Raw genomic sequence first — 27,430 nt, forward strand, 5'->3', positions numbered from 1 at the left:
AGGCAAAGGCTTAGCCCACTACACCTGATTATCTTCTTAAAAATTGTATCTATGAAATACATGAAATCTATTCTCTTTATGTTAATAAATTTAAAAAAAAATAAGTTAAAATATGCCTGTAGTTACCAAAGGGTGGGAAGGGAAATGGGCACAGAGATTTGGGAGAAGACAGATTGATGAGTTCAAGGTTATAGCTAGACAGGAGTAAGAAGTTCTGGCATTCTATTGCACAATACAATGACTACATATAATGCTAAAGTACTGTATATGTCTCTATAATATAAAACTAGAAGACAAGGCTTTGGATTTTTCACTATAAAGATATGTTAAGTTCTTGAAAGGATAAACCTGTTTACCCTGATAGGACATTATATCATGTAGACATGTAACTAAACAACACACAGCATCCCAACATATGTACAGTTTTTTATATCTTTACAGTTAATTTTAAAAAATTCTTTGTCTTTGGAATCATCAATTTGAACATGTTGATTATACAAGTTAGCCAAGTAATCAGTGGGCAGAAATCTGTTAATGATTACTGATGAGCGATATTAAAAAGTTTCAGTCTAAGACAGAAGTAAAACAGAAGAGTGTATGTAATTCGAAATCCTGTCTCAGACTGCTAGGAGGGTGGGAGACAGGGGAGTTTGCCAACAATGGTTTCTGAATTTGAAAGAAGATTGCTACCCCTTGCAAGGATTTGCTGGAAGCATTAGTGAAATTAGATCAGTGGGATCTTTCAACAGATGTAGTTCAGTGATGGTTCTTGTAAGTAATTGAATACACAAAAGCCATGATCTCTTGTTCAAAAGCTTGCTGCAGGACCTTTTAAAAATCTGACCCCAAGTTTTCCAGAAGTTCCTAACGTCTAACTCTGGACAATAATGAATTGTGCCCTTTATCGTTTTTCTGCCCTAGCCTTTGGCATAATCCACTGCTTTGGAGTTATTAGCTTTTTCCTTTCTTGAATTGGGAAGCCAGTTCGTTGTTTTGCTTAACTATCTTACTTTTGATAGTATTAACAGCATAATCTTGTAGCAGAATTTCATGTTTCAATTGGAAGAATTTAGGAACCAAAAATCATTGAGTACATCTACTATATGTAGATAGATATTACTGGGTAAAATCTGGGTAAAATAAGTACCTATAAGTATGTTAAAATCTATTGTGAGAAACTTGTATATAAAATGTTTGATTATGATAAAGGCAAAGTGAAATAAACATGAACTAGAGTTCAAGCTCATTCACAGTAACAGACAATGGAGTAACCAATGCTAACTAAAATGAAATCACGAGCTCCTTTGCAAAGACAGTGGCATTTAAGAAGATGTTGAAAAGTGATTAAATTTTGAGAGGACAGTGGAAAAGAAAAGCCATTCCAATGGCAAGGCTAGAATTAGCAAAAAGATAGAGGCTTGCTTCAAGAACATTAGTTTTTGTTTTTATGTTTAAAAATCCATTACAAGACACAATGGTGAACTCTTGGAAAGATGCAAAAAGAAATTATATGAGTACCTTGTTCTTCTGTATCTTACAGCCTATTTTGAATGAAAAGTCATTTCTATGTAGGTATATCTGAAGAGTTCATCAATAGTACATAGTAGTTCAGAATGGTGTTAGTTGAGTGGCATTTCCCCTAAGAGACATAGCACATGAAAGCAAAATGATTCTCTATTGCCAGAGGAAGTGAAGAAGGTTCCTGGAGGACAGAGATATAAGGTATTTGACAGATGGGCAGAATTGATATGAGAAAAAGGGGAAGAGATACTAAAAATGAGAGGGACCGCATGAAAAACCTAATGGCAGTCAGGATCATGGCATGTCATGTAATTAAGAAGTGTCAACTTAGATTGAATACAAAGTACCTCTTGGTCCAAAATAGGAAAGAATGTTCTAGAAATGAAACTTCATGTGAATGTTAGAAATAAAATTGTACATAAGTTAAAATGCCTCTGGGGTCAAGAAAGATAAATTAAGTGAAGAAAACAGACTGAGTTTATAATGAGAAGGAGTGAAAAAACTATAGTATGGTTGAGGCTGTAGCCCAGGTGCTACAGAAGAGAGGATCACCACTAAGCTCCAGCCAATTCCACAGTGAAAATTGCAGAAGTCAATAACAATGTCTCTGCTGAACACATAACAATTCGTGAGTCATATCTGGTATGTAGACTACTAATTTTCAAGCACTGTTGTATTATAAAAGTCAAGGTTTGCTAGAACTAACTCCTTTGCTTTTTAATCATGTAACTAAGGTTGTACAATAGAGATGCATCATAAGGAAAGTAGAATCTTTTAATCAAATCTTCCAACTTAATTATTAATTTAATCAAGTCAGTTATTTTAACTGATATGAAGAAGTACTTACAGCAAAATTTCAGAAATATTTGTTGATTCCAAAGTCTTCTAAGCTGTGCCATTTGCCTTCAAGAAAATAAAACTATATGCCCCTTTTCTATTTTAAAAAGGAGTGAATTCTGGATGCACACTTTCTAGTTTTGGCCTTATCACGTTCCTGATGGATCAAACTTTATTTCTCATCACTACCAATTGCCAATAGTGGGTGCCATCGTGATGTCTTGGTCAGGTTCAATTATGTGCCTCTTTTGTTTTGGTCAATGAGCCTGACTGACAGTAAAAACATGTGGGGTTTGGAGGTTTGCAACAGATGCTTTTGAATCTGCTAATTTCTGAATTTTATGGAGTACATAAATCACATAAAAACATACTCTGTCAGTCCACTAATGGGTTGGGTTTTTCACCAATCTAGGATGAAAGATCTGAAGTTGATATTAATAGTATAACTTGTAAGCCTTCACACTGGAATCCAGAAGGCAGCTTATTTAATAAAAAAGCCAATATATTACGTCTTTCCTATCAGGAATTCTTGACAGGTGGAGGAGTTCAGAAAAAGGAAAGAATAAGGCAGAATAAAGAATTTCATATATAGATAACAATATAAAGCCTTTGCGTAAAATGTAGCATACCAGATGTTGACTGCCTTTCACTTAAAACCTACTGTTCGAGTTTGTGAACAATGTAAATTCTTGAAATGTAGCAGGGCAACCTTGCTTCCTAATGCTGAGAAAACACTTAGAAGATAATCAAATCTTGAAAACATGCTAATGAGCCACAAAGTCTGATTAAAATCATAGGTGTTATGTTCTAAAAAAAAAAAACTCTTCTTTGATTTAGGTAAGTTTGGCTTAGGTTTCACCATTGATAACAATATTTTAAGACAAATTTTGGAAAGATTAGGAACCCTCAGTAATAAAAACAATTCATAATTGCTCCTCATTATTTTTAGGGAGCAGGGTTAAGACCTGAGAATTGTATAAAAGAAAAGCAAAAAGAAACAAAGGGGAAAACAAGCCACGTATATAATCATTCACTTGCTAAAATGTGAAGTATTGAAGCTTCAAAACACAAAATTTGACATTTACAATTATTTAATTTCATAACTATTTATAAATAATAAGTCCAAGATAGTAAGCAGCTAAGAACAAATATGAGCATCTCCTATTAGTTAACTGTGGAGGAAAGAACAGTTGAAATTATTTTTCAAAGACAATATCTCTATGGGAGAGAAAATGCTCTTATTTTTCTGCTTTGGTTAAGATCAAATTGATCTAATTAGACTGTTCAGCTAATTTATTGTTCATAATTCCCTTTAGTGAGGTGTATATCCGGTAAATTTCAAGGAAAGCTTTTTAGAGAAAAGTTTGAAATTAGGCAACTAGAATAAAACAAAATGAGATATTTTCTCCAAAGAAAAGAATGCACTAAAAAACTAAAATGACCAAAGTGGAAAGACATAAACTATACTCTTCTATTAACAAGATGCTATTAGTACAGAATAAGCCAGGTTTATTCAATATTTTTATATTTGATATACAGGATATCATTTATCTGGAGAATTTTAATTAAAATGGCACACAATTAACTAGAGGAGAAAAAGACATCCCTCTCTTCTGATTTTGGCAATATGGAGTGGTTATCTGGCTAGGTCATTATAAATAATAGAAGTTTTAATAAGCTTGTAATCAATGTGTAAATAACCCTGTTCCATGTTTATTTTTAGGAACAGTATATCCACAACACATTCCATATTCTCAACACTTTGGAGCTTCACTTCCACTTCCTTGACTATGTTAGATACAACCTCATTCCTACTGAAATCTAGCCCCTAGACAGTGCCTTGAAGGGAGATGCTGGGTCCACAAGGCCCTGGTCTCCTAGTCACTCTTCTTAGCTTAACTCACTAAATCAATGTAGTAGTACGGGCAGCCCTACAAAATTCTAAACCCAGACAAATGATGTGATGTGTTTCTACTATATTAAGTCTTGGAGGGCAATATTATCCCTAGGGATTTTCTTTAGGGTAATTCCAGGTCTGGGCAATGGGAATTCTAGGGCTGGAGCAGAAAGTATCTACCTACTACGTGTAGCCCCTAGGCTGACTAAAGCCCAAGTGACCACCATATCAACCAGGTGACACCGTGCAGGCAGCTAACGCAGAGCATCTTGTTGAATCTCTGGGGATGAACAGTGGCTTCCAATTTACCCAATCTCCTAAAGGTCACACTGCATTGTGACTTATCTCAACTTTTTTGTAGACTGCAGAAGACAAAGAAGGAATGTACAAGCCTCAGCACCTCACCCCAGAGACTTGCACTCCGTTGCAGTTTCACCAGACCTTTCCTTTTCAATGTCACCTCTTAAAAACCAGCAAACAACCTCATTCATAGGATGATAGACCTTGAGAATCAGAGATCTGCTATTCCCTCATCTGTAGACAGATTAAACTTTCTCTTTTCTTTACTCTGAAACCATGTCCTTAGTATTTTGATATGGCACAGAAAACAGGGACCAAGCTTCCATTAATACAGTGGATTATAAAACTATAAATGAGATACCTCATGCAGACATCATGATAGTAAAGAGCATGTTCACAAAACTTTACTAACATGATTTAAAAATTGAGATAGGGAGGGGCAATATATGCTGATCTTGGCAGACTTTATCTCTTTAATTCTCTACAAGTAATTTTCATTTGACTAAAAGAGGACACTTGATAACATTTTCCTTTTACATGTAATTCATTAAACAGAAGGTAGAAGAAAACCAGGAACACAAATAATTCTGACCTTGATTTATAGCAAGAAAGGACCATTTAAAAAATCATTTAAATCCAGTTTATGGAAGAGATAATGAATTATACAATAATTCCCTTAAACAAGTAAATATATCGCTATTTAAAGTGAAAATATAACTATTATATGGTCTATTTCTGATACCAATGACTTTGAGGAGTGGTTTTAGGAATATAAGGTCAGTATCAAGAGTTGCAAAAGTATCTCCTTTGTGTTTCCTTAACATATTTTTATTGTTTTGCTAATATAATGACAAAACTACGTGTCAAGATTCATCACTGATTTTCTATATCAACATGCCAGGAAATCAGCAAAGTTCTCTGCAAACCTTCGTGAGTTTGTGGTGTAGCTTTTCAAAAGCAATCTCTAGTGCAGGCTGTTCACCTGATGGTGTATTTCTCTTAATTCACTTCAAGGAACAACTGAAAAAAATTTTGTTCCTTCCAAGTCTTTGATTAAACAATGTACATCTCTTCCAAATTTAATACTCCTTGTGCATAACATCAGCAATGATGCTGTAGGATCAATGATTTCAGCATACAACTTCAAATATGTTAGGAATCACAGAAGGACTATCACAACAGCAAAAAATCAGCCTGAGGATTTCACAGATTCACAGAGTTCTCATAGAAAAGAAGTCTGCCATCACAACTTATATAAACAGTTTATTGCTCTCTTGTGTGTAAATCCATATAAATTCTAACACTTCTGTATGTTTCTTTGAGAAATAACAATAGCATTAAAAATAGGAATGTCATTTTACTGAGTCATTCAAAAACTAAACATTAACTGGCTGATTTTAGGAAAATAAAACTTGGGTGCTACAACCAAAACAAATCTGGGTTCTATTTCTAAGGCAATCAAAGATGATTATGTGCAAGAACAAAATGTTGTTTTGCAAACAGATTGCAGATGAAGGTAGAAAGCATTTTTCTGGAAACATAAAACAACTTTACTCTAAGTAATAGAAACCAAAAATCTGGGATACCAATGACAGAGCTAAAAGAGGGTCTGGAGACTATTAATACTTTCAATCACACTGGAATAATTACATATCTGAACAGTGCTGACATTAATAAACACCCATACGTGGCTGAGGTCTGACTTCTCAGAGATAAATTTCAAATTATATAAGCACAAGATGCAAGCACTGATCAGACAGCACAGAAATATACTGTGTGAGATCCTCTTTTCCATATATATGAATATTTGGCAGCCATGTGCATTCCAATATCAGGAACAATGCAACTGTTACAGGGACTGAGACTTACCAGTACTTGTAAGGAAGTTAACATTTCTCATGACGCCTTCAGTGTAAGCCCCTGGTTCGTAACTGTCCATTTCACCTGTGACGATATGCGCAACTCTTGCTGCCCGTCCCCTGATAGCACCTGCAGCACGGTCTAAATTATCAGCATCCTGGTCTCTCAAGGCGATGATACACTTGTTGACATCTTCCAGGATATGGCTTTCTGTAAGTCAACAGATCAAGAGTCAGAACGTGTGTTTGTGTTGTTTTAAACCACACAAATCTAGCCTGTTATAATTGTTTAATTCTGACTTCAAATAGAATGCAAATAGTCTGGAACATATGAGAATTAGTTTATGAATAAAATTAGTAATATACTTTGTTTAAATCTCTTTTACATAAGGAAATACATGACATACAAATTTTACATTTTGAGAGAAATTTTTATCAATTATGTATTATTTTAGATTCTAATTCCAGTAGATTAGATTTTAGACTTGAGAGATATACAGGTAGAAATTAAGGACAGATTTGAAATTTAAATGAAAATAAAATGCATAATGATGGAATATTGAATTATTTTAAACTTTATTTTTTCAAAGGCAGAAAGGTGGAGAGACAGAGATCTTCCATCAGCTGGTTCTTTCCCCAAATGCCTACAAACCCAAGAGTTGGGCCAGGCCAAAACCAGTAGACCACAATTCAATCCAAGTTTCAAAACTAGGTGGCAGGGATCCAACTACTTGAGCTATTATCGCTTGCTGCCTTCTGAGGTGCATGTTAACAGGAAGTTGTAATTGTGAGTACAACCTAGACTCAACTCTTAAATTCCAAAATAGGATGTGGGCATCGAAAGCAATGTCTTAACCACAGTTCCAAATGCCTGTCCCAGGAATGCTGAATTCCAGATAAAAACAATACTATACAGATTAGTAACTCTTCAAAAATATCACCTTTGTTAAATACTCACAGAAGGAAAAAACAGAGCCATGTAGTTCCATTTAACCAATGTTCATTGACTCGCTATGGGTTTAAAAATTATATAAAACTTGTAAACTATTAAGTGATAGAAAATGTGAAAAATTTAAGTTTAAGTTGTAGGGCAGTAAACACACAGGTCTATGAACATATACACAAAGTTTTTAAAAATTGAGACAAATGAATCCCACAGAAAGTCATCTACTCTGAACAGTCTCTCTAGCTTTCCACCTCTCCCCACTTTGCCTGATTAAAGCATGGAGACACTAGGAGGTTATCGTGCACAATACTTTCTGTCTCTATAAATTATTAATATTCACAGATAAAACTAACAGAAGAGTAAATATACAGAGTACCAACCAACAATGGCAATAATACTTCTAAAAGATTGATAAAATAATAAAAATCAGTGTTTTGGCTTCTGATTTTATCATATGAATCCTTAACAATTTTACATCTTTAACCATTCTTACCTGAATGCGCACACAAATAACAATTTCAAGAATATCTCAGTAACTCCAAAAACATTATTAACTCTGTTTCTCTCTCTCCCCCTCTCTCGATCCCTTGTGTATGTGCTGCCTACCTGTGAGTAAGCTACATAGGACAATCATCAGTAATGAAATTCCTTAAAGATTCCTATCTTTATCTTGTTGCTAGATAATAAAATCAAACTTCCATAGAATATGGTACCTGGTGATCTTAGATCTTACTTCTATCTGCAGGCTTCATATGCTTCCCTTATACATAGTTTGATTTCCAAAATCCTCTATGTTCTTCTAAGCCTCTGTTCTATGGGCATATTAGAACCTTGACCTAGATCAACTTTCTCCTTTTTCTGCTTGCTCTACTCTTTGAATTATTTCACATTTCAAGTCCAATGTTTCTTGTTTAGGAAATCCATGCTGACCAACTCATTTCCTATAATAGATTCATTTGGTTCAATATTGTTTGGAATTCCCATAAAGTGGTTTATGGGCTCCTATTAGAGTTTCTTCATGCGTTTTAATGATGCACTTATAAAAAGATCTAACAGACTGAAACATATCCAAGGGCAGAAATTCTACTTTTTGAGGTATTACGTCTAGTTTGTATCTTAATACTTGGTAATTGTTGCCTAACAAGAATATTCAATGATTGAACAAACCTATTTTATATAACACATCAGTGATAGTAATTACATCATCTAAATTTAAATTCTAGATTATGAACACAGGCGCACACATTTCTGTGGCCCAAAAAAATTAGTCAATTTAATCCATGTCAATGAAACTTACTTTAAAAAGGTAAGTACTAAAATCTTAGTTTTTGTTTGTTTGTTTTTGTTTGTTTGTTTGCTTTTTTTTTCGAAAGTGAGAGAGAGAGAAAGGTCTTCCTCTTGCCGTTGGTTCACCCTCCAATGGCCGCTGCGGCCGGCACATCGTGCTGATCCGAAGCCAGGAACCAAGTGTTTTCCTAGTCTCCCATGCGGGTGCAGGGCCCAAGCACTTGGGCCATCCTCCATTGCACTCCCTGGCCACAGCAGAGAGCTGGCCTGGAAGAGGGGCAACCAGGACAGAATCCGGCGCCCCGACCGGGACTAGAACCCGTTGTGCCGGCGCCACAGGCGGAGGATTAGCCTATTGAGCCGCAGTGCCAGCCACTAAAATCTTCATTTTAAATTCACTAGTGGTTTAAACAAATTTTTATCACTCAGCCATGAGTTTATCATTAAGGCTGATAATAAACCCAGGCAGTCTCATTTCAGTAGAAAGTTCAATTGTAGCATCACCATATTTCCCCTAGAAATGCAGTACAGGTTTGAGTGCATAAGGCATAAAATCATCAGTTAAAAAATGAACAGTTATTCACTCTGGCAACATGTTAAGAAGTGATCATTTCCCAAGTACAGTAGGAACTTCTCATTTTGAAGCAAACAGAAATGCATATATATAAGGAATGTTTAATCCATTCACTAAATGTGCTTAATTTTATATTACAGAGATATTTTTGTTCAGTCTTATAAAAGTGAAAAAATAGGTAAAAGTATGTCCTTTCTGAGAAGATTAATCATCCAGTAAGGTCTGTTAGGTCTGTTTAATTTAAGATGAAACCTTGCTTCCATAAACTATTTTTTTCCTAATGAATTTTGTACAAGAGAAAATAGAGAAGGAAAATTCACTAACAGAGAACTCAGTAATCATTTCTTTTACAAAACACAGATATTTATATCCACCAAGTTATTATTTAAAGCAGATAATAAAAACAGCAAGGATTTTTTCTAATTTTTTTATTGGCTTCACAAAAGTTTGCATTGTTATTCCCTGCATCTAAATAATGCTGTCAGAAACTATGGTGTCAAACATATTGAAGAATTATGAGAGTGAGATCAGATACGGAAATAAAACTCTTATTTGAATTATATTTAATTCAAAAACCAATAAGCAAAATAAGTAAGTAGCAAGAAGAATATAACCATATTTAATCTGAAGTAACTAAAGTCAGAATGTTGGAGATGATGACTAAATGATCTTTGGATTACTAAGATTAAATATAGCTCAAAAGTACCAATAAGGGTTTACAAATTTTCCATTATCATGACACTTTCTCATTACCTTGAAGGTTTCACAGAGAATGTTAGTAACATCTATTTGCATCAAGTTCTAAACATAGAGTACCAGAAAAAGAAAATCAAAATGTTGGGTGCCTCCCACATATGCACAATACTGAAATATCAAACTAAATTATTAAAAATAATTTTCTTTGTTATTCATATTTAAGCTGAAATTAAGTAGTTAAGAGAACTTCATGAGTGGCTTCACTTCTTATGCCTAGCTATACAGTTCTTAAATCCCCGGGGGAAAAAAAACCAAACACCTTTCATAATATTTTCTACTGTTCTCTTTTAAAAAATTGATAATGGGGAGGGCTTACTCATTACACACAGTTAAAGTCAGTAGAATTGCTACATCTGTTTTTTTCTGACCTAAAGGTGTACTTGTCCACAATAATTATACCACTTAAAAATGAATTTTAAAGAGAATTTGTTATTATAGAACAAGCACATTTAGAATATTATGTTTTGAAGGACTGACATATAGGGAAGATTTGTTTCAATAGCTTCAGAGTATCAGATTAAATTAGTGATTTGACGTGAGGGGTAGAACATCCTGGCCTTAGTGCAAATGCTGAAATGAACTATTTTAAGAGCAGCGATATCCTGCATTACTAGAATTTTCTATCAATCATTTCAAAGCCATACTGAGATGCAAATGATGATTTCTATTATGCTGGAAATATGTAGGGAAATAAAGGAATTTATCTACTAAAAAGGTACTTCACTTGTTGCAAACTTCTGTAACTGTATCTTCAATGGCTGCATGCATAGCACAAGAGTTTGAAATGCATATTTTAAAAATCTATTAATTTTTAATTAATTCTTCAGCTTTCCATAACTAAAACCAGATTTTGAAGGACAAGTCTATTACCCCAGAGAGAGAAGAAAACAGACAAAATCCAAGGAGAACAAAAAAGTTGATTTATGGCCTCTGACCTCTAAAGTAGAATTTTGTAAATCTATAACCCAGACAACAGAATGAAAGTATAGCACATTTTATTTGCAAAATCCAGACTTTATTGAGAAATAAAAGTTTTTTTCTTTTAATTCCTAAAGTTTGAATATATCAATGGAATATATTCAATTGAATATATCAATGGAAAATACTGAAAAGAAGAGAATTTGTTATAATCCATCACATGGGGAATAATACTCCACAAATTTTTTTCTATTGATATTTGGACACATAAGACAAAGGCTCTGAAGAAAATGGAAAAAGAGAAAACGATACTGATTATTTTCTTTAACTTTTATTTAATAAATATAAATTTCCAAAGTACAGCTTATGGATTACAATGGCTTCCCCCCCCCTCCCATAACTTCCCTCCCACCTGCTTCCTCTGGGTCTCCATGGCATGGTGTCCCAGCTCACTGCTATGTGCTTGTACTCTCCCTGTCACTCCACGGCATCTCTTCTTTTAGTAGAATTTCCACTGCAAACTTCCTGCCTACTGTTCCCGGAAATGCACATCCCCTATCTTTTCTCTTGTCTTCCTCTGGTCAAAACCAGCACATCCTCCCCTCCCCCCATTCAGCCATCTAGGACTTGTACAAGTGTTTCATTTTCAAAGATGAATCTGGATGTCATATCCTAGAATTCACTTCAGAAGGAATTTGAAGTATGGGCACCCTGTTCTCTTTATCCTACCTCGTGGATGCCTGTCTCAGATTGTCCTTCCAAGTTTTGAAAATAATGAATCCACCTTGATACTAGACACTAGCTAGTGACTGATATCTTTGTCTTATGTCTACATTTTCTAACACATAGTAAAACTGAAATTACAGAGACCAGACAGAGGAAAGAATGTAGAATATGAAGTGGGTAAGAAGTTTTACAGTGTTTTACAATGAGCTATACAGAATTTTTAGTCTCAAAGTACTTGTTTTAAACCTTTCTGTGGGATATTGATTAAACTGAAAATGAATCATCATGATCAGAGGCTTACCAAACAGAAATTTTGCCCACTGTTAAGTAGACATATAAAACATGAATAATTATATAGTGGTATGTTCTGTTTGCTTTTTAATTTCATGTGTGTTTTGGTAAAAAGGGAGAGAAAAAATATACTGCATTCTTGTTTTTGTTGATCATTTGTATAATTGTCTATATCATGGACTTGAAATATGTAGCTGTAGATCTACATATTTCAAGTTTTATTTCTTATAATACAACTTAGCTTAACTCTCTGAGCCCAGTTATCCTGGGTAGCTACCTTTAATATTCCCAATTTAGGAATACCAACCTACTTTGGATTGTAACTCAATTTCTTTAGAAAAAAATATCAGGTACTGGCATTGTGGCACATTGTCTTTACCCTGTGCGTGTGTGACTGACATCCCTTATCAAGTACCAGCTGAATCCCTGTTCTTTGCTTCCTATCCAGCTCTCTGCTGAGAAACCTAGGAAATTAGTGGAAGGTGGTCAAAGTATGTGGGCCCTGCTACTCATGGGAGAGTCCAGTGTTGAGTTCTTGGCTCCTGGCTTCTGCCTGCTCTGTACCTGAGTGTTGCAGCCCCCTGGGGAGTAACCCAGAAGATCATTATCTCCTCCACAACCCCCCTTCTCCCTTTCTCCCTGCTCTCCCGCTCTTTCCCTCTGTCTCTTCCTCTCTGTCTCTGTGTTTCAAATAGTCTATTTTTAAAAATGAAAAAAAAAATTTTTTGCAAATATTTTTCCCATTCTGTCGGTTGCCTCTTCACTTTCCTGACTGTTTCTTTTGCAGTACAGAAACTTCTCAATTTGATGCAATCCCAGTTGTTAATTTTGGCTCTGACTGCCTGTGCTTCCGGTGTCTGTTCCAAGAAGTCTTTGCTGGTATCTATATCTTGCAGGGTTTCTCTGCTGTTCACTAATAATTTGATGGTGTCGGGTCATAGATTTAGATCTTTAATCCATGTTGAGTGGATTTTTGTGTAAGGTGTAAGGTAGGGGTCTTGCTTCATGCTTCTGCACGTGGAAATCCAATTTTCCCAGCACCATTTATTGAATAGACTGTCCTTACTCCAGGGATGGGTTTTGGATCCTTGATCAAATATGAGTTGGCTGTAGATGTTTGGGTTGATTTCTGGTGTTTCTATTCTGTTCCATTGGTCTATCCATCTGTTTCTGTACTAGTACCATGCTGTTTTGATTACAACTGCCCTGTAGTATGTCCTGAAATCTGGTATTGTGATGCCTCCAGCTTTGTTTTTGTTGTACAAGATTGCTTTAGCTCTTTGAGGTCTCCTGTGTCTCCATATGAATTTCAGCATCATTTTTTTCTAGATCTTAGAAGAATGTCTTTGCTATTTTGATTGGTATCACATTGAATCTATAAATTGCTTTTGGAAGAATGGACATTTTGATGATATTGATTCTTCCAATCCATGAGCATGGAAGCAACCGACAGAATGGGAAAACTTTTCTTTATCCAATTCTCTAAACAAACCTATTGTATTGGTAGCTCTCATCAATGAATTGCTGACATATTTACATTCAAAAGTAAAAGCATAAAAATCATATTTTCAACTTTGAAGAAATTATCCAAGATTTTAAGTTTTGACTTGGAATCTAATGATTTTTCAAGCATGATTCTATCCAGAGGGGGAAAAATGTAATGCAAACATTATACACTGAATCATCGGCCTATATTTAAAATGGAAAACTATAAAATATCTATAAAGAGCTGGCATTATAGCACAGATGTTTAAGCCACTACTTGGAATGCCCACTTCCAATATCAGAATGCCAATTTGAGTCACACAAATTGTTATTCTATTTTTTTTTGACAGAGTTAGACAGTGAGAGAGAAAGACAGAGAGAAAGGTCTTCCTTCTGTTGGTTCACCCCCCAAATGGCCGCTAAGGCTGGTGCACTGCACCGATCCAAAGCCAGGAGCCAAGTACTTCCTCCTGGTCTCCCATACGGGTGCAGGGCCCAAGCACTTGGGCCATCCTCCACTGCACTCCCAGGCCACAGCAGAGAGCTGGACTGGAAGAGGAGCAACCAGGACAGAAATTGGCTCCCCGACCAGGACTAGAACCCTGGGGTGCCGGCGCCACAGGCGGAGGATTAGCCAAGTGAGGCCTGGCACTGGCCATAAATTGTTATTCTGATACAGTTTTCTCCTAATGCATTCTGGTAGACAGCAGATGATGGCTCAAGTATTTTGGTCCTTGCCACTATTCAGGGCCACTCAAAGTTCTGGGATCCTGGCTTCAACATGGCCTGGCCCTGATTGTCTCAGGCATTTGGCAAGTCAATCAGAAGATGTAGGCTATGTTTGTCTGTCTTTCTGTCTGTCTCTCTCTCTCTCTGCCTCCTGCCATTTTTCTGTCCCTATGTCAAACAAATCAAAACTGTGGCCAGGGAGTGCAGTGGAGGATGGCCCAAGTGCTTGGGCCCTGCACCCCATGAGAGACCAGGATAAGTACCTGGCTCCTGCCATCAGATCAGCACAGTGCGCCAGCCACAGCGCGCTGGCCGCGGCGGCTACTAGATAGTGAACCAACGGCAAAAAAGGAAGACCTTTCTCTCTGTCTCTCTCTCTCATTGTCCACTCTGCCTGTCAAAAAAAAAAAAAAAAAATTAAAAAAAAAAAACATTTAAAACTTCTATAAAAGAAAATTCAGATGATCTCTGGTTTTGCAAGAACTTTTTAAATACAAACGAAAAGCATAATCAATGAAGGAAAATTTGAGATGTTGGATTTGATAAAAATTTTAAAAAACTTATAATCCTCAAAAGGCACTGATGAAAGAATAAAAAGACAGAACATAAACTGGGAGACAACATTTCAAAATATCTATGGTATGACAAAATACTGGGTCCAAGAAGTAATCATAAAAGGAACACTTAAAACTCTGTATTAAAAAATACAAACATTTCCTAATAGTCTATTGAAATTAATTATTAAACCCACAAAGGAATTATTTAGATGTTACATTGTCATTGGTTGTATTTCACTGAAAGAAATTAAGAATAACTGACCAAAAAAAACTATATATGGGTGAAATGGTCATTTATACACTTAATTATTGTTTATAGATGTTGTCTATATTCCCAACAAATTAGAGTATTTTTGCCTTACTTACTTGTTAAACTTCTATTTTGGTGAAATATTAAGCCTTTTTACTGTAATCTAATTTTAAAATATGTTATGTCAAAAACAAAACAGACAGAAAGAAAGGTAGAAGGAAGAAGGGTAGGAAGGAGAGTGGGAGGGAGGAGAGTAATATCATTTTTTTTAGACTTGTATCTACAAATCATATTGAATTTATTAAAAGTTAAATAAATTAAAATAAAAAGAAAATACATTTGAATTTCTTTATGATGTTAAAAATGCAATTTAATTAACATTGAGCAAAAGATTTGAGCACTCACCAAAGAAGGTATACAGATGATAAAATAATGTATAAAAGATGCTCAACATAATATTTCATCATGAATTTAAAACAACATGTTAATGGTGAGTGTTTTGTATAGATGCATCTCCACTTAGGACTCCCACATCCCTGATCAGAATACCTGGTTTGATTCCCAGTTCTTTTATTCTTTTATTTCCTATTTATTTTCCTATTAATGCCCATGCTCAGAGGCCATAGATGATGCCTCCAGTACTTGATTCCATGATACGCACCTGGGAGACCCAGATTGAGTTTTAGGTTCCTGGCTCTAGCCTGGCCTAGCCCCAGCTCTTGTGCCCATTCAGGTAGTAAACGTTCTCTCTCTCTCTCCTCCCTCCCTCTCCCCCACTTCCTCCCTCCCATACTCCTTCCCCTCCTTCCCTTAGGTCCCCTATCCCTGCCTTTCAAATAAAATGAAAACAAATAAATAAAAACTGAAAACAAAGAGCAACACACTAGGGTGGACACAATGCCTAGTGGGAAGCCACTGTTCAGGATGCCTGCATCCTAGATCAGAGTATCTCTGGTTTTTGATTCCACCTGTCTGCTAATACAGACCTTAGGCGTCAACAGTGATGGCTCAAAGAGCTGGTTTCCTTCCCCACATAGGAGACCTCAACTCAGCTCTCACTTCCCAGTTTTGCCCTTCTACTCCTTTGCCCCAGGCGCTAGGTAAATTTGGGGAGTGAAGAAGCAAACAGGAATTCTCCAAATTTCTCTCTCTGTTTCTTTCTCTCAAATAAACAAAAAGAAAACATAAAGCACGCACTCTAAACATTAAAATGACTAAAATTCAAAATGCTGGTAACACCAAATGCTGTTGAAGATGTGGGGCAACAGGAGCTCTCACACTCTGCTAGCGGGAATGTCAAATGGTGCAGCCAATTTGAAAGGTTCTTCTAAAACAAACTCTTACCATATCATAAACCAATAACACTCCTTGGTATTTGCTCCAAATAAGCTAAAAACTCGCATTTGCACAAAACTTGTACAGGAATTTTATAGAAGTTTCACTTATAACTGCCAAAACCTGGAAGCAACCAAGATGTTCTTCACTAAGTAAATGGATAAACTGCAGAATCCAAACCATGGAATGTATAAAGGCAACAAAATGAAATTACCTATCAAACCAGAAAAAGATGGAGAAAACTTGAGTGCATATTGCCAATGAAAGAAATCCATCTGAGAGAACTACATATGATTTAGTTAGAACTATTTTCTATTCTGAAAAAGGTAAAACCTATTAAGGAATAAAAATGCCAGTGGTTGTCAGGGGTCCCACAGTACTGAAGGTGGGATGAACATGTGGAACACAGATTTTCAGGATAGTGAAAGTATTCCGTATGCAATGTCATGCTCAAAATATATCAATATACATTTGTCAAAGTCCACAGAGTTTACAGTCCACCTCAATGTAAACCGTGGAATTTTGTTAATAAAAACATATCAGTATTGGTTCATCAATGGCAAAAAAACAAGTCTCCAAATATTTTATATTCAATACCAAGTCCACTTTTGATCTTCTAAACAGTTCATCTTCTACAGCTGGAAGAGAATTTATGATGTTCAATCCCATATCATCAGTAGCATACATTACCTAGTAAATACAAAAGTAAAATAAGTAGTAAAAATAGCAAAAACAAAAGTCTCCAAATATTTTGTATTCAATACCAAGTCTACTTGAGATCTTCTGAATGTCTATCCTCTAAAATTACAAGAAAGCTGATGCTGTCTGATCCTGCACAATCAGTAGCATATATTACCTTCAGATGTCTACAATTAGTAAAATGGGAATTTTGAACATTCATCCCTTTTTTCAATGAATATAAGAAAACATTTAGTGCTATTCTTTCTCCATTACTTCCAACCTTCATTCAGATTTCTGTTTTCAACTGGTTTCTTCCTTTGAGTTTCTAACAAAAATCTCTTGAGTACCTATTGTTTCTCAGGGATTGTTCTAGGCAATATGCATACATTACTTCTAACTCATGATGATCTCAAGATATTGGCTGTTAGATTTCGGTTTTATAGATGAAGAAGTTCAGGCTTTGAGTAGATAACATCTTTCTAAAATTTAAAAAGCACCTTTAGTTGAATCACAACTCAAGATCAGTTTTATCCAAGGTGCTAAGGTTCTACAAATGCTAAAATCTCATCTGTCTTTCAGAAATCATGATTCTACAATTACATCATTGAACTATTTCAAATATTTGGTAGGAAGAGCAAATTGTAGTTCTTAATTATTTTTAAATTTTATAGAAATAGTATAAAGCAATGCTTATTCTAGTATAATAAAGACTGGAATGCATTATACTTTTCATCTTAATTTTAATTAGGCATAAGATACTTTAATGCATTTATAGAGGAATAACTCTAATTTTGCAAAGAGCACATGGACAGTGCACTTGTAATGTTAATATTCTAGATCTGTCCTAGAGGAACCCAAAGTATTTATTTCAAGAACATCAAAAGTAAGATAGCTATAGAAAAAGAAATTAACAAAGTTTAATGCCTCAACTACTCAACTCTTCTGGCATCAGAGCAAAAGTCTAGTGTTATGCCACCTTTATCTTGGCAAAATAAACAAATAGGAAAAGTCAAATAAACATGAATCCTCATTCAGATCTCACTTTTTTCCACTGAGCTTTCTCCTAGCACTGAGCTTTTTTATGTTAATTATCCCATTGCTTTCTCTCCTATAGGCCAAGAACCTATTAACATCTAATAACAAAGCACTGGGAACAACAACAACAACAAAATAGCTTTGAGGGTATTACCAGATTGCACATCAGGACTGTCAGCAGGAACAGCCAGTAGTGAGCAATTCTCCTGTGTTATGCAATAAAACCAGCCAGTTCCTGCACACTGGATGCCAATGATGGGACGCCTCTCTTGCTGGATAATCTAGTAAAAGCAGTCACCTGAGTGCTATTCATAACAACTTAGGTGTTCAGTCATGAAACCTGTACTTTTGTGCACAGAGATGTATAATCTGGGCTCATTTTAATAATGACTTCTAAGAGGTATATGCTACATATAGAATGGAAATCTTACGGAATAAAATACATAAAACAGAAGATGTACTGATAAATTTAAGAACAAAAGAGTTGCTTATAATCTGATCAATTTTACTTTTTTTTCCCTCCTCCAGAACATTAAGTATGCAGTTAAACTATTTTTGATTACCCTCCAAAATATAGTATTTCTCCAACTGGAAAAAATATGAAAAGCTAACACTTAAAAAGGACATGGCTATTACTGAATATTATTTATTTTAAAGCTTGATGCTTTTGTTGGAATTTGTGTTTCTTATATATTTTCTTCTCAGATACACAAAACTTGACCTTGCAGATCTCACTCCATGAGACAAGTTCTCCTTTTCAGTCTGTATATTGCTTCAGGTTACCTAGTACTAAAATCTTGAATTTACAGATAGCAAAGAAGTCTATGACAAAAAACCATTCCCCATCCTCAAATCAGTACCATTCATATAATATTCTCATTCACCATGCTTGTTTGTAACAACATGCAAATGCCTACGGAATTATATGCAGTTGGATAGCAAATTACAGACTAAAATATGAAGAGTAAGATACATGTCATTAAATGAATGGGTACTGGGTAGAGCCGCCTGGTGCTTGTGATGTCTCCATCTCATATCAGAATGCTGGGCAGAGTTCTAGCAGCTATACTCCAATTGTGTTTTCTGCTAAATTCCTTGGAAGGCAGTAGATGATGGTCCCAGGACTTTTGTCACTGCTACGCAAGTGAGAGACCCAGATAGAGTTCCTGTCTCCTGGCTTCATCCCGTCCCAGACTTGGCTGTTGCAGCCATTTGAGGAGTAAACCAATGGATGAGAGATCTCTCTTTTACTTTCCCTCTTGCTCTCTGTCATTCTGCTTTTCCAATCAATAAATTAAATAAATCTTTCTTTTAAAAAGCATTAATAGTGCCAGCGCCGCGGCTCACTAGGCTAATCCTCCGCCTTGTGGCGCCGGCACACTGGGTTCTAGTCCCGGTTGGGGTGCCGGATTCTGTCCCAGTTGCCCCTCTTCCAGGCCAGCTCTCTGCTGTGGCCCGGGAGTGCAGTGGAGGATGGCCCAGGTGCTTGGGCCCTGCACCCCATGGGAGATCAGGAGAAGCACCTGGCTCCTGCCTTTGGATCAGCGTGGTGTGCCGGCCGCAGCGCACCAGCCGCGGCAGCCATTAGAGGGGTGAACCAACAGCAAAAGAAGACCTTTCTCTCTGTCTCTCTCTCTCACTGTCCACTCTGCTTGTCAAAAAAAAAATTAAAAAAAATAAAAAAGCATTAATAAATACTTTAAAAATAAAAGGTCTAATAAAAATAAAAAACAAAAAAATTTTAAAAAAGGAATTTTTATTGCTTGATGTTCTATACATTTACATACTACTAGTTGATTTTCTAATTTAACTCGAAACACGCAGTGGTTCTTAAATCTTATTGAGAGGCCAGCACTGTGGTGCAGCTGGTAAAGCCACCACTTGCAGTGCTGGCATCCCATATGGGCACCGGTTCGAGTTCCAGCTGCTCCACTTCTGATCCAGCTCTCTGCTGTGGCTTGGAAAACAGCAGAAGATGGCCCAAGATCTTGGACCCCTGCGCCCATGTGGAGACCAGAAGAAGCTCCTCGCTCTTGGCTTCAGAAAGGCGCAGCTCTGGCCATTGCAGCCATTTGGGGAGTGAACCAGAGGATGGAAGACTTCTCCCTCTCTCTCTCTCTCTCTGCCTCTCCTTTTCTCTCTGTGTAACTCTGACTTTCAAATAAATCAATCAATAAATAAATCCTTAAAAAAACTTAAAAGGTTTGAGTCTTACAGGATTGTTTTTCTCTCCCTCCTTTATCTCTTCTGCAAGTAAAAATGATAATGATTGTAAACTTGTCTTTTTTCATTCAAGGAGTACTTATATATATATTCATATATTATTCATTCATTCATTGAATACATACATACTCTGGGTATATTGCAAGTTCAATTCTAGATCACCTCAATAACATGAATATCTCAATACAGCAAATCACACAATTGTTTCATTTCCCAGTGCATATAAAAGTCATGTTAATACAGTATGATTTTATAATGTACAATAGCATTTATGTCTAAAAAAGTGTAAATACCCTAATTGAGAAATATTTGATTGCTAAAACATGCTAATGATCATCTGAACCTTAGCAGCTGTACACTTTTTGCCAGTGGATGGCCTTGCCCCAACATTGATAGCTGCTAACTGATCAAGGTGGCTACTGACGAAGGTTAAGGTTGCTGTAGCATTTCCTAAAATAAGACAACAATGAAGATTGCCGTGGGATTGAGTGTTCCGTTCACTAACGATTTCTCTGTAGCGTGAAGTGCTATTTGACAGCATTTTCCTCACAGCAGATTTTCTTCAAAATTAGAGTCAATCCTCTTAAATCCTGCTGCTGCTTTATCAGCTAAGTTTGTGTGATATTTTAAATCCTTTGTTATCATTTCAACAACGTTGACAGCATCTTCCCCAAGAACAGACTCCATCTCAAGAAACCATTTTCTTTGCTGATTCATAACAAGCCATTCCTCATTTGTTCAAGTTTTGTGGGAGTGCAGCAACTCAGTTACCATTTATCTATCTGTTTATTTGAGAGGCAGAGAGAAAGAGAGACAGACAGAGAGAGATAGAAACCAACCTATCAGCCTTCCATCTGCTGGTTCACTCCCCAGAAGCTTACAATAGCTGAAGTTGAGCCAAGCTGAAGCAAAGAGCCGGGACTCTATCTGAATCCCCGACATGGGTGGCAAGGACCCAAGTACTTGAGCTGTCATCTGTTGTTTTTGAGGTACATTAGCAGGGAGCTGGAATTGGAAGCTGAGCAATGACTTGAACTCAGGCACTCTGATATGGGATGCAGCTCTCCCAAGTGGAGACTTTCTGGCTGTGCCAAATACCTGCTCCCAGGCTCCACTTCTACTTCCAGTTCTCTTTCTATCACAACTGCAGTTACTTTTTATTGAAATCTTAAACCCTTCAAAGTCACAAGGATTAGAATCAACTTCTTTCAAAGCTCTTTCAATGTTAACATTTTTACCTCCTTCTATAAATTACAAGTGTCCTCAGTGTCATCTAAAATGGTAAATCTAGGGAGTGGCATTTAGCCTAGCAGTTATGATGCCCAACTCCTATGTCAGAGTACCTGGGTTTGATAACATGCCTCTGGCTCCTGAGTCCAGCTTCCTGCTAACACAGATCCTCAGACGGAGCAGCAATGATTCTAGTAATTGAGTTCTTGCAACCCCATGGGAAACCTGAATAGCATTCACAGATCCTGGCTCCAGCCCTGGCCTCAGTCATTACAGGCATTCAGAAACTAAACCATTGTTTTTAGACAGTAAAACAGTTGATGAGACTCTCTCTCTCTCTCTCTTCCTCTCCCTCCCTCGTCTCTCACAAATAAATAAAGATTAACAGAATTTTTTTTTAAAAAATGAATCCTTTCCAGAATTTATCCATCTACTTTAGCTAGCAAATATAGCCTTTTCAAACGTAATTTTTAATATTAGTGAATTTATTTGAAGGGCAGAGTGACAGAAAATAATTGAGAGCACACATATTCATACATACACAAAGAGAAAGTGATAGAGGGAGAGAGAGACAGAGAGAGATATGGAATCTTCATCCACTGGTTCACTTCTAAAATGGCCATAAACAACCAGGCCCAGGCCATGTCAACTCCAGGAGCCAGGAACTGCATCATGGTCTCTCACATGGGTGGCAAGAGTAAATGTACTTAGTGCATTTGCTGTTGCCTTCCCAGGCATGTTAGCAAAGAGCTGGATGGGAAGCAGATCAGCCTGGACTTCAAATACACTGTAGGAATGGCAGTTCAATCCTCTGTGTTATAACACTGACCCTTGAAATGTATTTCTTGACTAGTAAGACTTTTAAGTCAAGATTATTCCTTGACTCATTAAGAATTGCAGAAGAGATGTTGTGTTGGGAGGCTAAAAACAATGTTAAACTCATTGTGCATCTCCATCAGAGCTCTTAGGGTAATCAGGTGCATTGCAAATGATCAGTAACATTTTGAAAGGGAAGGAACCTTTTGTTCTTAGCAGATCTCAACAGCAGACATAAAATATTTAGTCAACCGTGTGGTGAACAGATGTCTTGCTAGCTAGGATTTGTTTTTCCATTACATACATAGAGTATAGGTAGAGTAGAATTAGTACAGTTCTTTTTAAAAGATGGATTAATTGACTTGCAAGGCATAGCAAAAGATAAGGGGAGAGGGAAGGAAGGAGAGAGGGAGAGAAAGAGCGAGAGAGAGATGTTCCATCTGCTGGTTCACACCCTAATGTCTACAACAGCCTGGTTTGGACCAGGCAAATGCTTGGAATTCCATTTGGTCTTCCACATGAATGGCAGAAACTCAAGTACATGGGTCATTATCTACTGCTTTCTCATGTGCATTAGCAGAAAGCCGGATTAGAAGTGGAGCATCCAGGACTCGAACCAGCACTCTGATATGGGATGCCAGCACCCCATCTGGTTGCGTAACCCACTGTGCCACTGTTTTTAAAGGGCTTAAGGTTTTCAGAAGGGCAATTGAGCTTTGGCTTAAACTTAAAAGTCACCAGCTACATTAGTCTCTAGCAAGAAAGTCAGCCTGTCCTTTATAACATTGACTGGGCCTTTGTAACTATGAACGAACTGAATGACATCTTGCAAAAGTAGGGTGGATAATCTACACTGAAACTCTGTTTTGTAGTATAGCCACCTTATTTAATTATTTTGGCTATAACTCTTGGATAACTTGCTGCAGCTTCTATAGGAGCACTTGCTCCTTCAACCTGCACTTTTATGTTATAGAGATTATTTCCTTCCTTAAACCACACAAACAAGCTCTGGTAACTTCAATTTTTTTCTTCTGTTGGCAGCTTGGCCAACTCTCTCAGACTCCACTGAATTGAAGGATAGTATGGCCTTGTTCTAGATTAAGTATTGTCTTGAGAGAATGCTGTGAATGTTTTAATCTTTTGTGTAGACTACTAAACCTTTCTCCATATCTTTAAGTCTGTTTGACTTTGTCATCATTCATGCGCTCACTCCAGCAGCACTTTTCAAGAACCTTTCCTTTGCCTTCAAAAGCTGGCTAACTGGTTGAAGAGATGTAGCTTTTAGTCTGTTTCTGCTTTCTACAAGCCCTCATTTCTTGGATTTATGATCTCTAGCTTTTGATTTAAATGAGAGACTTAGGAGTTTTACTTTCACTTGAAAATTGAGACTTTATTGTAGGGTTATTCAATGGCCTGGTTTCAATATTGTTCTCTCATGGAATAGGGAGATCCAAGGAGAGAGAAGTGGAAGAGCGACTGGCTAGTAGAATACACACAATACATGATGTATCTACCCATTAATCAGCAACATATATGGGTGCCCCAAACCATCACAACAGTAACATCAAAGACCACTGATGACAGATCATTGTAACAGTTATGAGAAAATTTAAAATATTTTGAGAATTTCCAAAATGTGACATGGAGACATGAAGTGAACACATGTTGGTAGAAAAATGGTGCCAATACTCTAGCTTCCTGCAGGGTTGTCACAAATTTTAACTTGTAAAAGAACTCAATATCCATGAAGCACAATGAAACAAAGCACAATAAAATAAGGTGCCCATCTAGGTTATCAATGATTAAATAATGATATATTCATTCATTGCATGAGCGTTTACAGAGCTCCTAGCGCTTGTTATTTTGTCAGGTGTAGGAAATGGCAAGATCAATAGTTACTGTTTTGCTTTGAAAGACCTCACAGTTTAATCACAGAACTAAACACATTATTAAATAATTACAAAGAACACATGACAAGCACCATAATCCACATGGGTAAACAGTGCTATACATTTTCCTTTTCTAATAATGTCTTTTCTCTTCTCATGTTTGTACATCATTCCTTTATTTTCCATGAGTTATTCCATGGAGATCCAACTGTCCTCAATATGTATAATTCGGCCCTTTCGGAAATATTTTTTTTAACTTTTATAGTGTATTTATACATTCCTTTATGATTGCATTAGGGGGTAGGTCAATTTTCCTATGAAAATGCTGAGTACATATATGTTCAACAGGCACTGATGTCTCCAACTACTTAGAATTTGGAGACAACTGACTAACAGTAGGAGTGATTGCTAAAGTGATATTTACATGAAACGGTAATTTCTTTAAAAGACATTTTATTGGGAGAGTTTTATAATTATAGTTTATAAAAATTATTTGATTAAATTGCTTATTTATTGTTTTTAACTTTTTTCTTTACACATTTTAATTTGTTTTTAATTGCTTCTTTTACAACTTGCAAAATACTATTCACTGTCTGTATATAGACATCTTTGTTCAGTTTAGATCAGGTAGAGAAAAAAGAGATGCTTGAAAACATCATGTACAAAAATAAAAAATACTTTTTTTTCCTAGTTCTGTGTTCAAAAACAAATTTTTTGTTTCATACTGAAACTTCTACGGTGAACACTGGCATGCAAAGTATTCATATGTGTAACAATTACAGCGATTCATTGGAACTGGCATAGCCTATCCACAAGGTATTTTATTGAGCAGAAATTTCAGCCATGATTCAAATAGGATGAAAGAAAATAGTAGAGGGAACAAATGTCTATATTATAAGGAACACAGTAGAGGAATTTAGTAGATGTGCTATAATGAAGTCACTGATAAAATCAGGAAGAAAGGCATAGCACTCAGGTTTTCATTAGTAAAACTAAATACCCGATAAAAGCTACTTATGAAGGAGAAGCTTCTATTTTGGTCTGTAGTTTTGGAGGTTCATGATGCAAGATCAAAGCAGCATTATTGATTTGGTCATCTGGTGTGGCTAGAGTGGAATGTGTGCAGAAGAATGACCACATGACAAGATAAGAAGCAGAGAGAGGGCAGCTGAGCCCAATCAACAGACTTCTTATAACCAAACCACTAGTGAGAACTGTCTTCCAATACATGGTCCCAATGGTCTAAAGACCTTCCAACCAGATTTATCCCCTAAACACAACGACTGGGTCAAGTTTCCTCCTCTCAGGATTAAATGTCTACAAGCATTTGGAAGCAAAATCTTGTTCAAGTCACAGGAAAAGATAAATGACAGTAAAATGTACTGATAGTAATGAGAGGGAAGCTATTGAAAAGCTTGACGAAACCATGAAACAATGTACATTGTCCTTTATATGTTAAATCTTACAAGAGGCAGAGAAAATACAATCTTCGTTCAAGAACTTGAATACAGATAAGAAATGTCTTTTAAAAATATAAACAGCTCAGTTAGCCTACATGGCTTGTTCTCCAGTTAGTTCTAAACCTTCACTGTCAGACCACCTAATCAAACCATCCTGAACAAATTCAGTGTTATTATCTCAGCAACCTTGCCTGGAAGGCCGCTGCTCGCATTTAAGCATCTCTGCATGAAAAACAGATTCACAACATCTGCTCTGATTTCGTTTTCCTTTAATTTTCATTTTGTTGCCTTTTCCATTCTATTTCTTTTTCCAACCATGTTTGTTGTATTACAAATAGTAATTTTCATTGGTTTTTGTGGTCTTTACTTCACTGATTTCACTGTCTATTTTTAGGGTTAGTGGTCCATATTGCAGCTTAAGGTTATCTATGAAGTAGTAACTTAGGAGACTATAATTACCCTTTCTTTCCTCAAGAATTTCAGGAATATTGGCATAAGCTTTGTTTTCTTATAGTATTTTCCACAATAATCAAACGCCAGTTAAACTTGGTTGTGAATATTTTTTCAGTGCTAAGTATCCACAGACTCTTTTATTTCCTTGTATTTGGTTGCCTCTTGTGTCTTCTGCTCTAGATTATTCTCAACATTTTAGAAATAAACTGATCATTTAGTACAATATCATTTTAATAAAAAAACCACAGGAGGTACAAAATTTTCTACTCCAAGAGATAAATACAATTAGGACAGTCATGAGTAAGGAAATTCATACATTTGGCACCCTATATTCCCTCCTAATTTTGCATGTGGCACAATGTGTGGAAGAGTGAATTTGTCACATACTACAAAATGACATTAAAGGACTTAAATAAGAACAGGACTATTTTTCTCACATTTAATATTCATTCCAAACTTTAGACCTGACATTATCAAAATGTTATCTGTTATCAAGACTATCACACCAAAATATAAAGTTTTTTGTTCTTTATCTTTCTATGTCACAGACCTACACTGTCATCTAAAAAAACTGCTGGCAGCCAGCATTGTGGCACAGTGAATTAAGCTACCACCTGCAAGGCCAGCATCCCACATGCGCTCAGGTTTGAGTCTCATCTGCTCCACTTCAGATCCGGTTCTCTGCTAATGTGCCTGGGATAGCAGTGGAGGACCGCCATCTATGTGGGAGTCTGGGTTGGAGCTCCAGGCTCTTGATTTCTGCTTGGATCAGTCTTGGCCATTGCTGTCATTTGGGGAGTAAACCAGCTCACTATCTTTCCTTTTCTCTATCACTCTTTCAAATAAAGTAAGTAAATCTTTTTAAAAAATTTGCTGGATGTACCCTAGTATCATCACATTTTCAATGAATACAGTCACTGGTGGTAAAGTTAATCATGTTTTAATTGTGCTAACTATGTTATTGACTTATACGACTTTCTGCCCTTCATAAGTTAATTTTTTAAAAGACTTATTTATTTGAAAGGCAGAGTTACAGAGAGGCAGAGACAGAGAGGGAGGTCTTCCATCCACAGGTTCACTCCTCAAATGGATGCAATGACCAGAGCTGGGCGGATCAGAAGCCAGGAGCTTCTTGGTCTCACAACAGGTGTAGGGGCTTAAGGGTTTGGGCCATCTTCCACTGCTTTCCCAGGCCATAGCCGAGAATTGGGTCGGAAGTGCAGCAGCAGAGACTCAAACCAGCACCCATATGGGATGCTAGCACTGCAGGTGGTGGTTTTACCTGCTAAGCCACAGTGATGGCTCCTATAAATTAATTTTTATAATTTGCTGCCAAGTGTCAAGAAAGAACACATTTTCCATGATATTAAAAACA

At 36.4% G+C, this 27,430-nt stretch overlaps 1 protein-coding gene across 5 annotated transcripts in view; it reads right to left on the minus strand.

Moving 5' to 3' along the window:
- The window catches only part of CTNNA3 (catenin alpha 3), a 1,675,875-nt gene that overhangs the window by 425,257 nt on the left and 1,223,188 nt on the right, over positions 1–27,430 (minus strand). For all 5 annotated transcript variants that reach the window (XM_070057731.1, XM_070057732.1, XM_017348752.3 and 2 more), the window contains one exon: positions 6,425–6,625. In XM_070057731.1, coding sequence (XP_069913832.1) covers positions 6,425–6,625 — 201 coding nt within the window. The remainder of the gene's footprint in view (positions 1–6,424; positions 6,626–27,430) is intronic.

Source organism: Oryctolagus cuniculus, chromosome 15 (assembly GCF_964237555.1).
Source record: "Oryctolagus cuniculus chromosome 15, mOryCun1.1, whole genome shotgun sequence".
Classification (NCBI taxonomy): Eukaryota; Metazoa; Chordata; class Mammalia; order Lagomorpha; family Leporidae; genus Oryctolagus; species Oryctolagus cuniculus.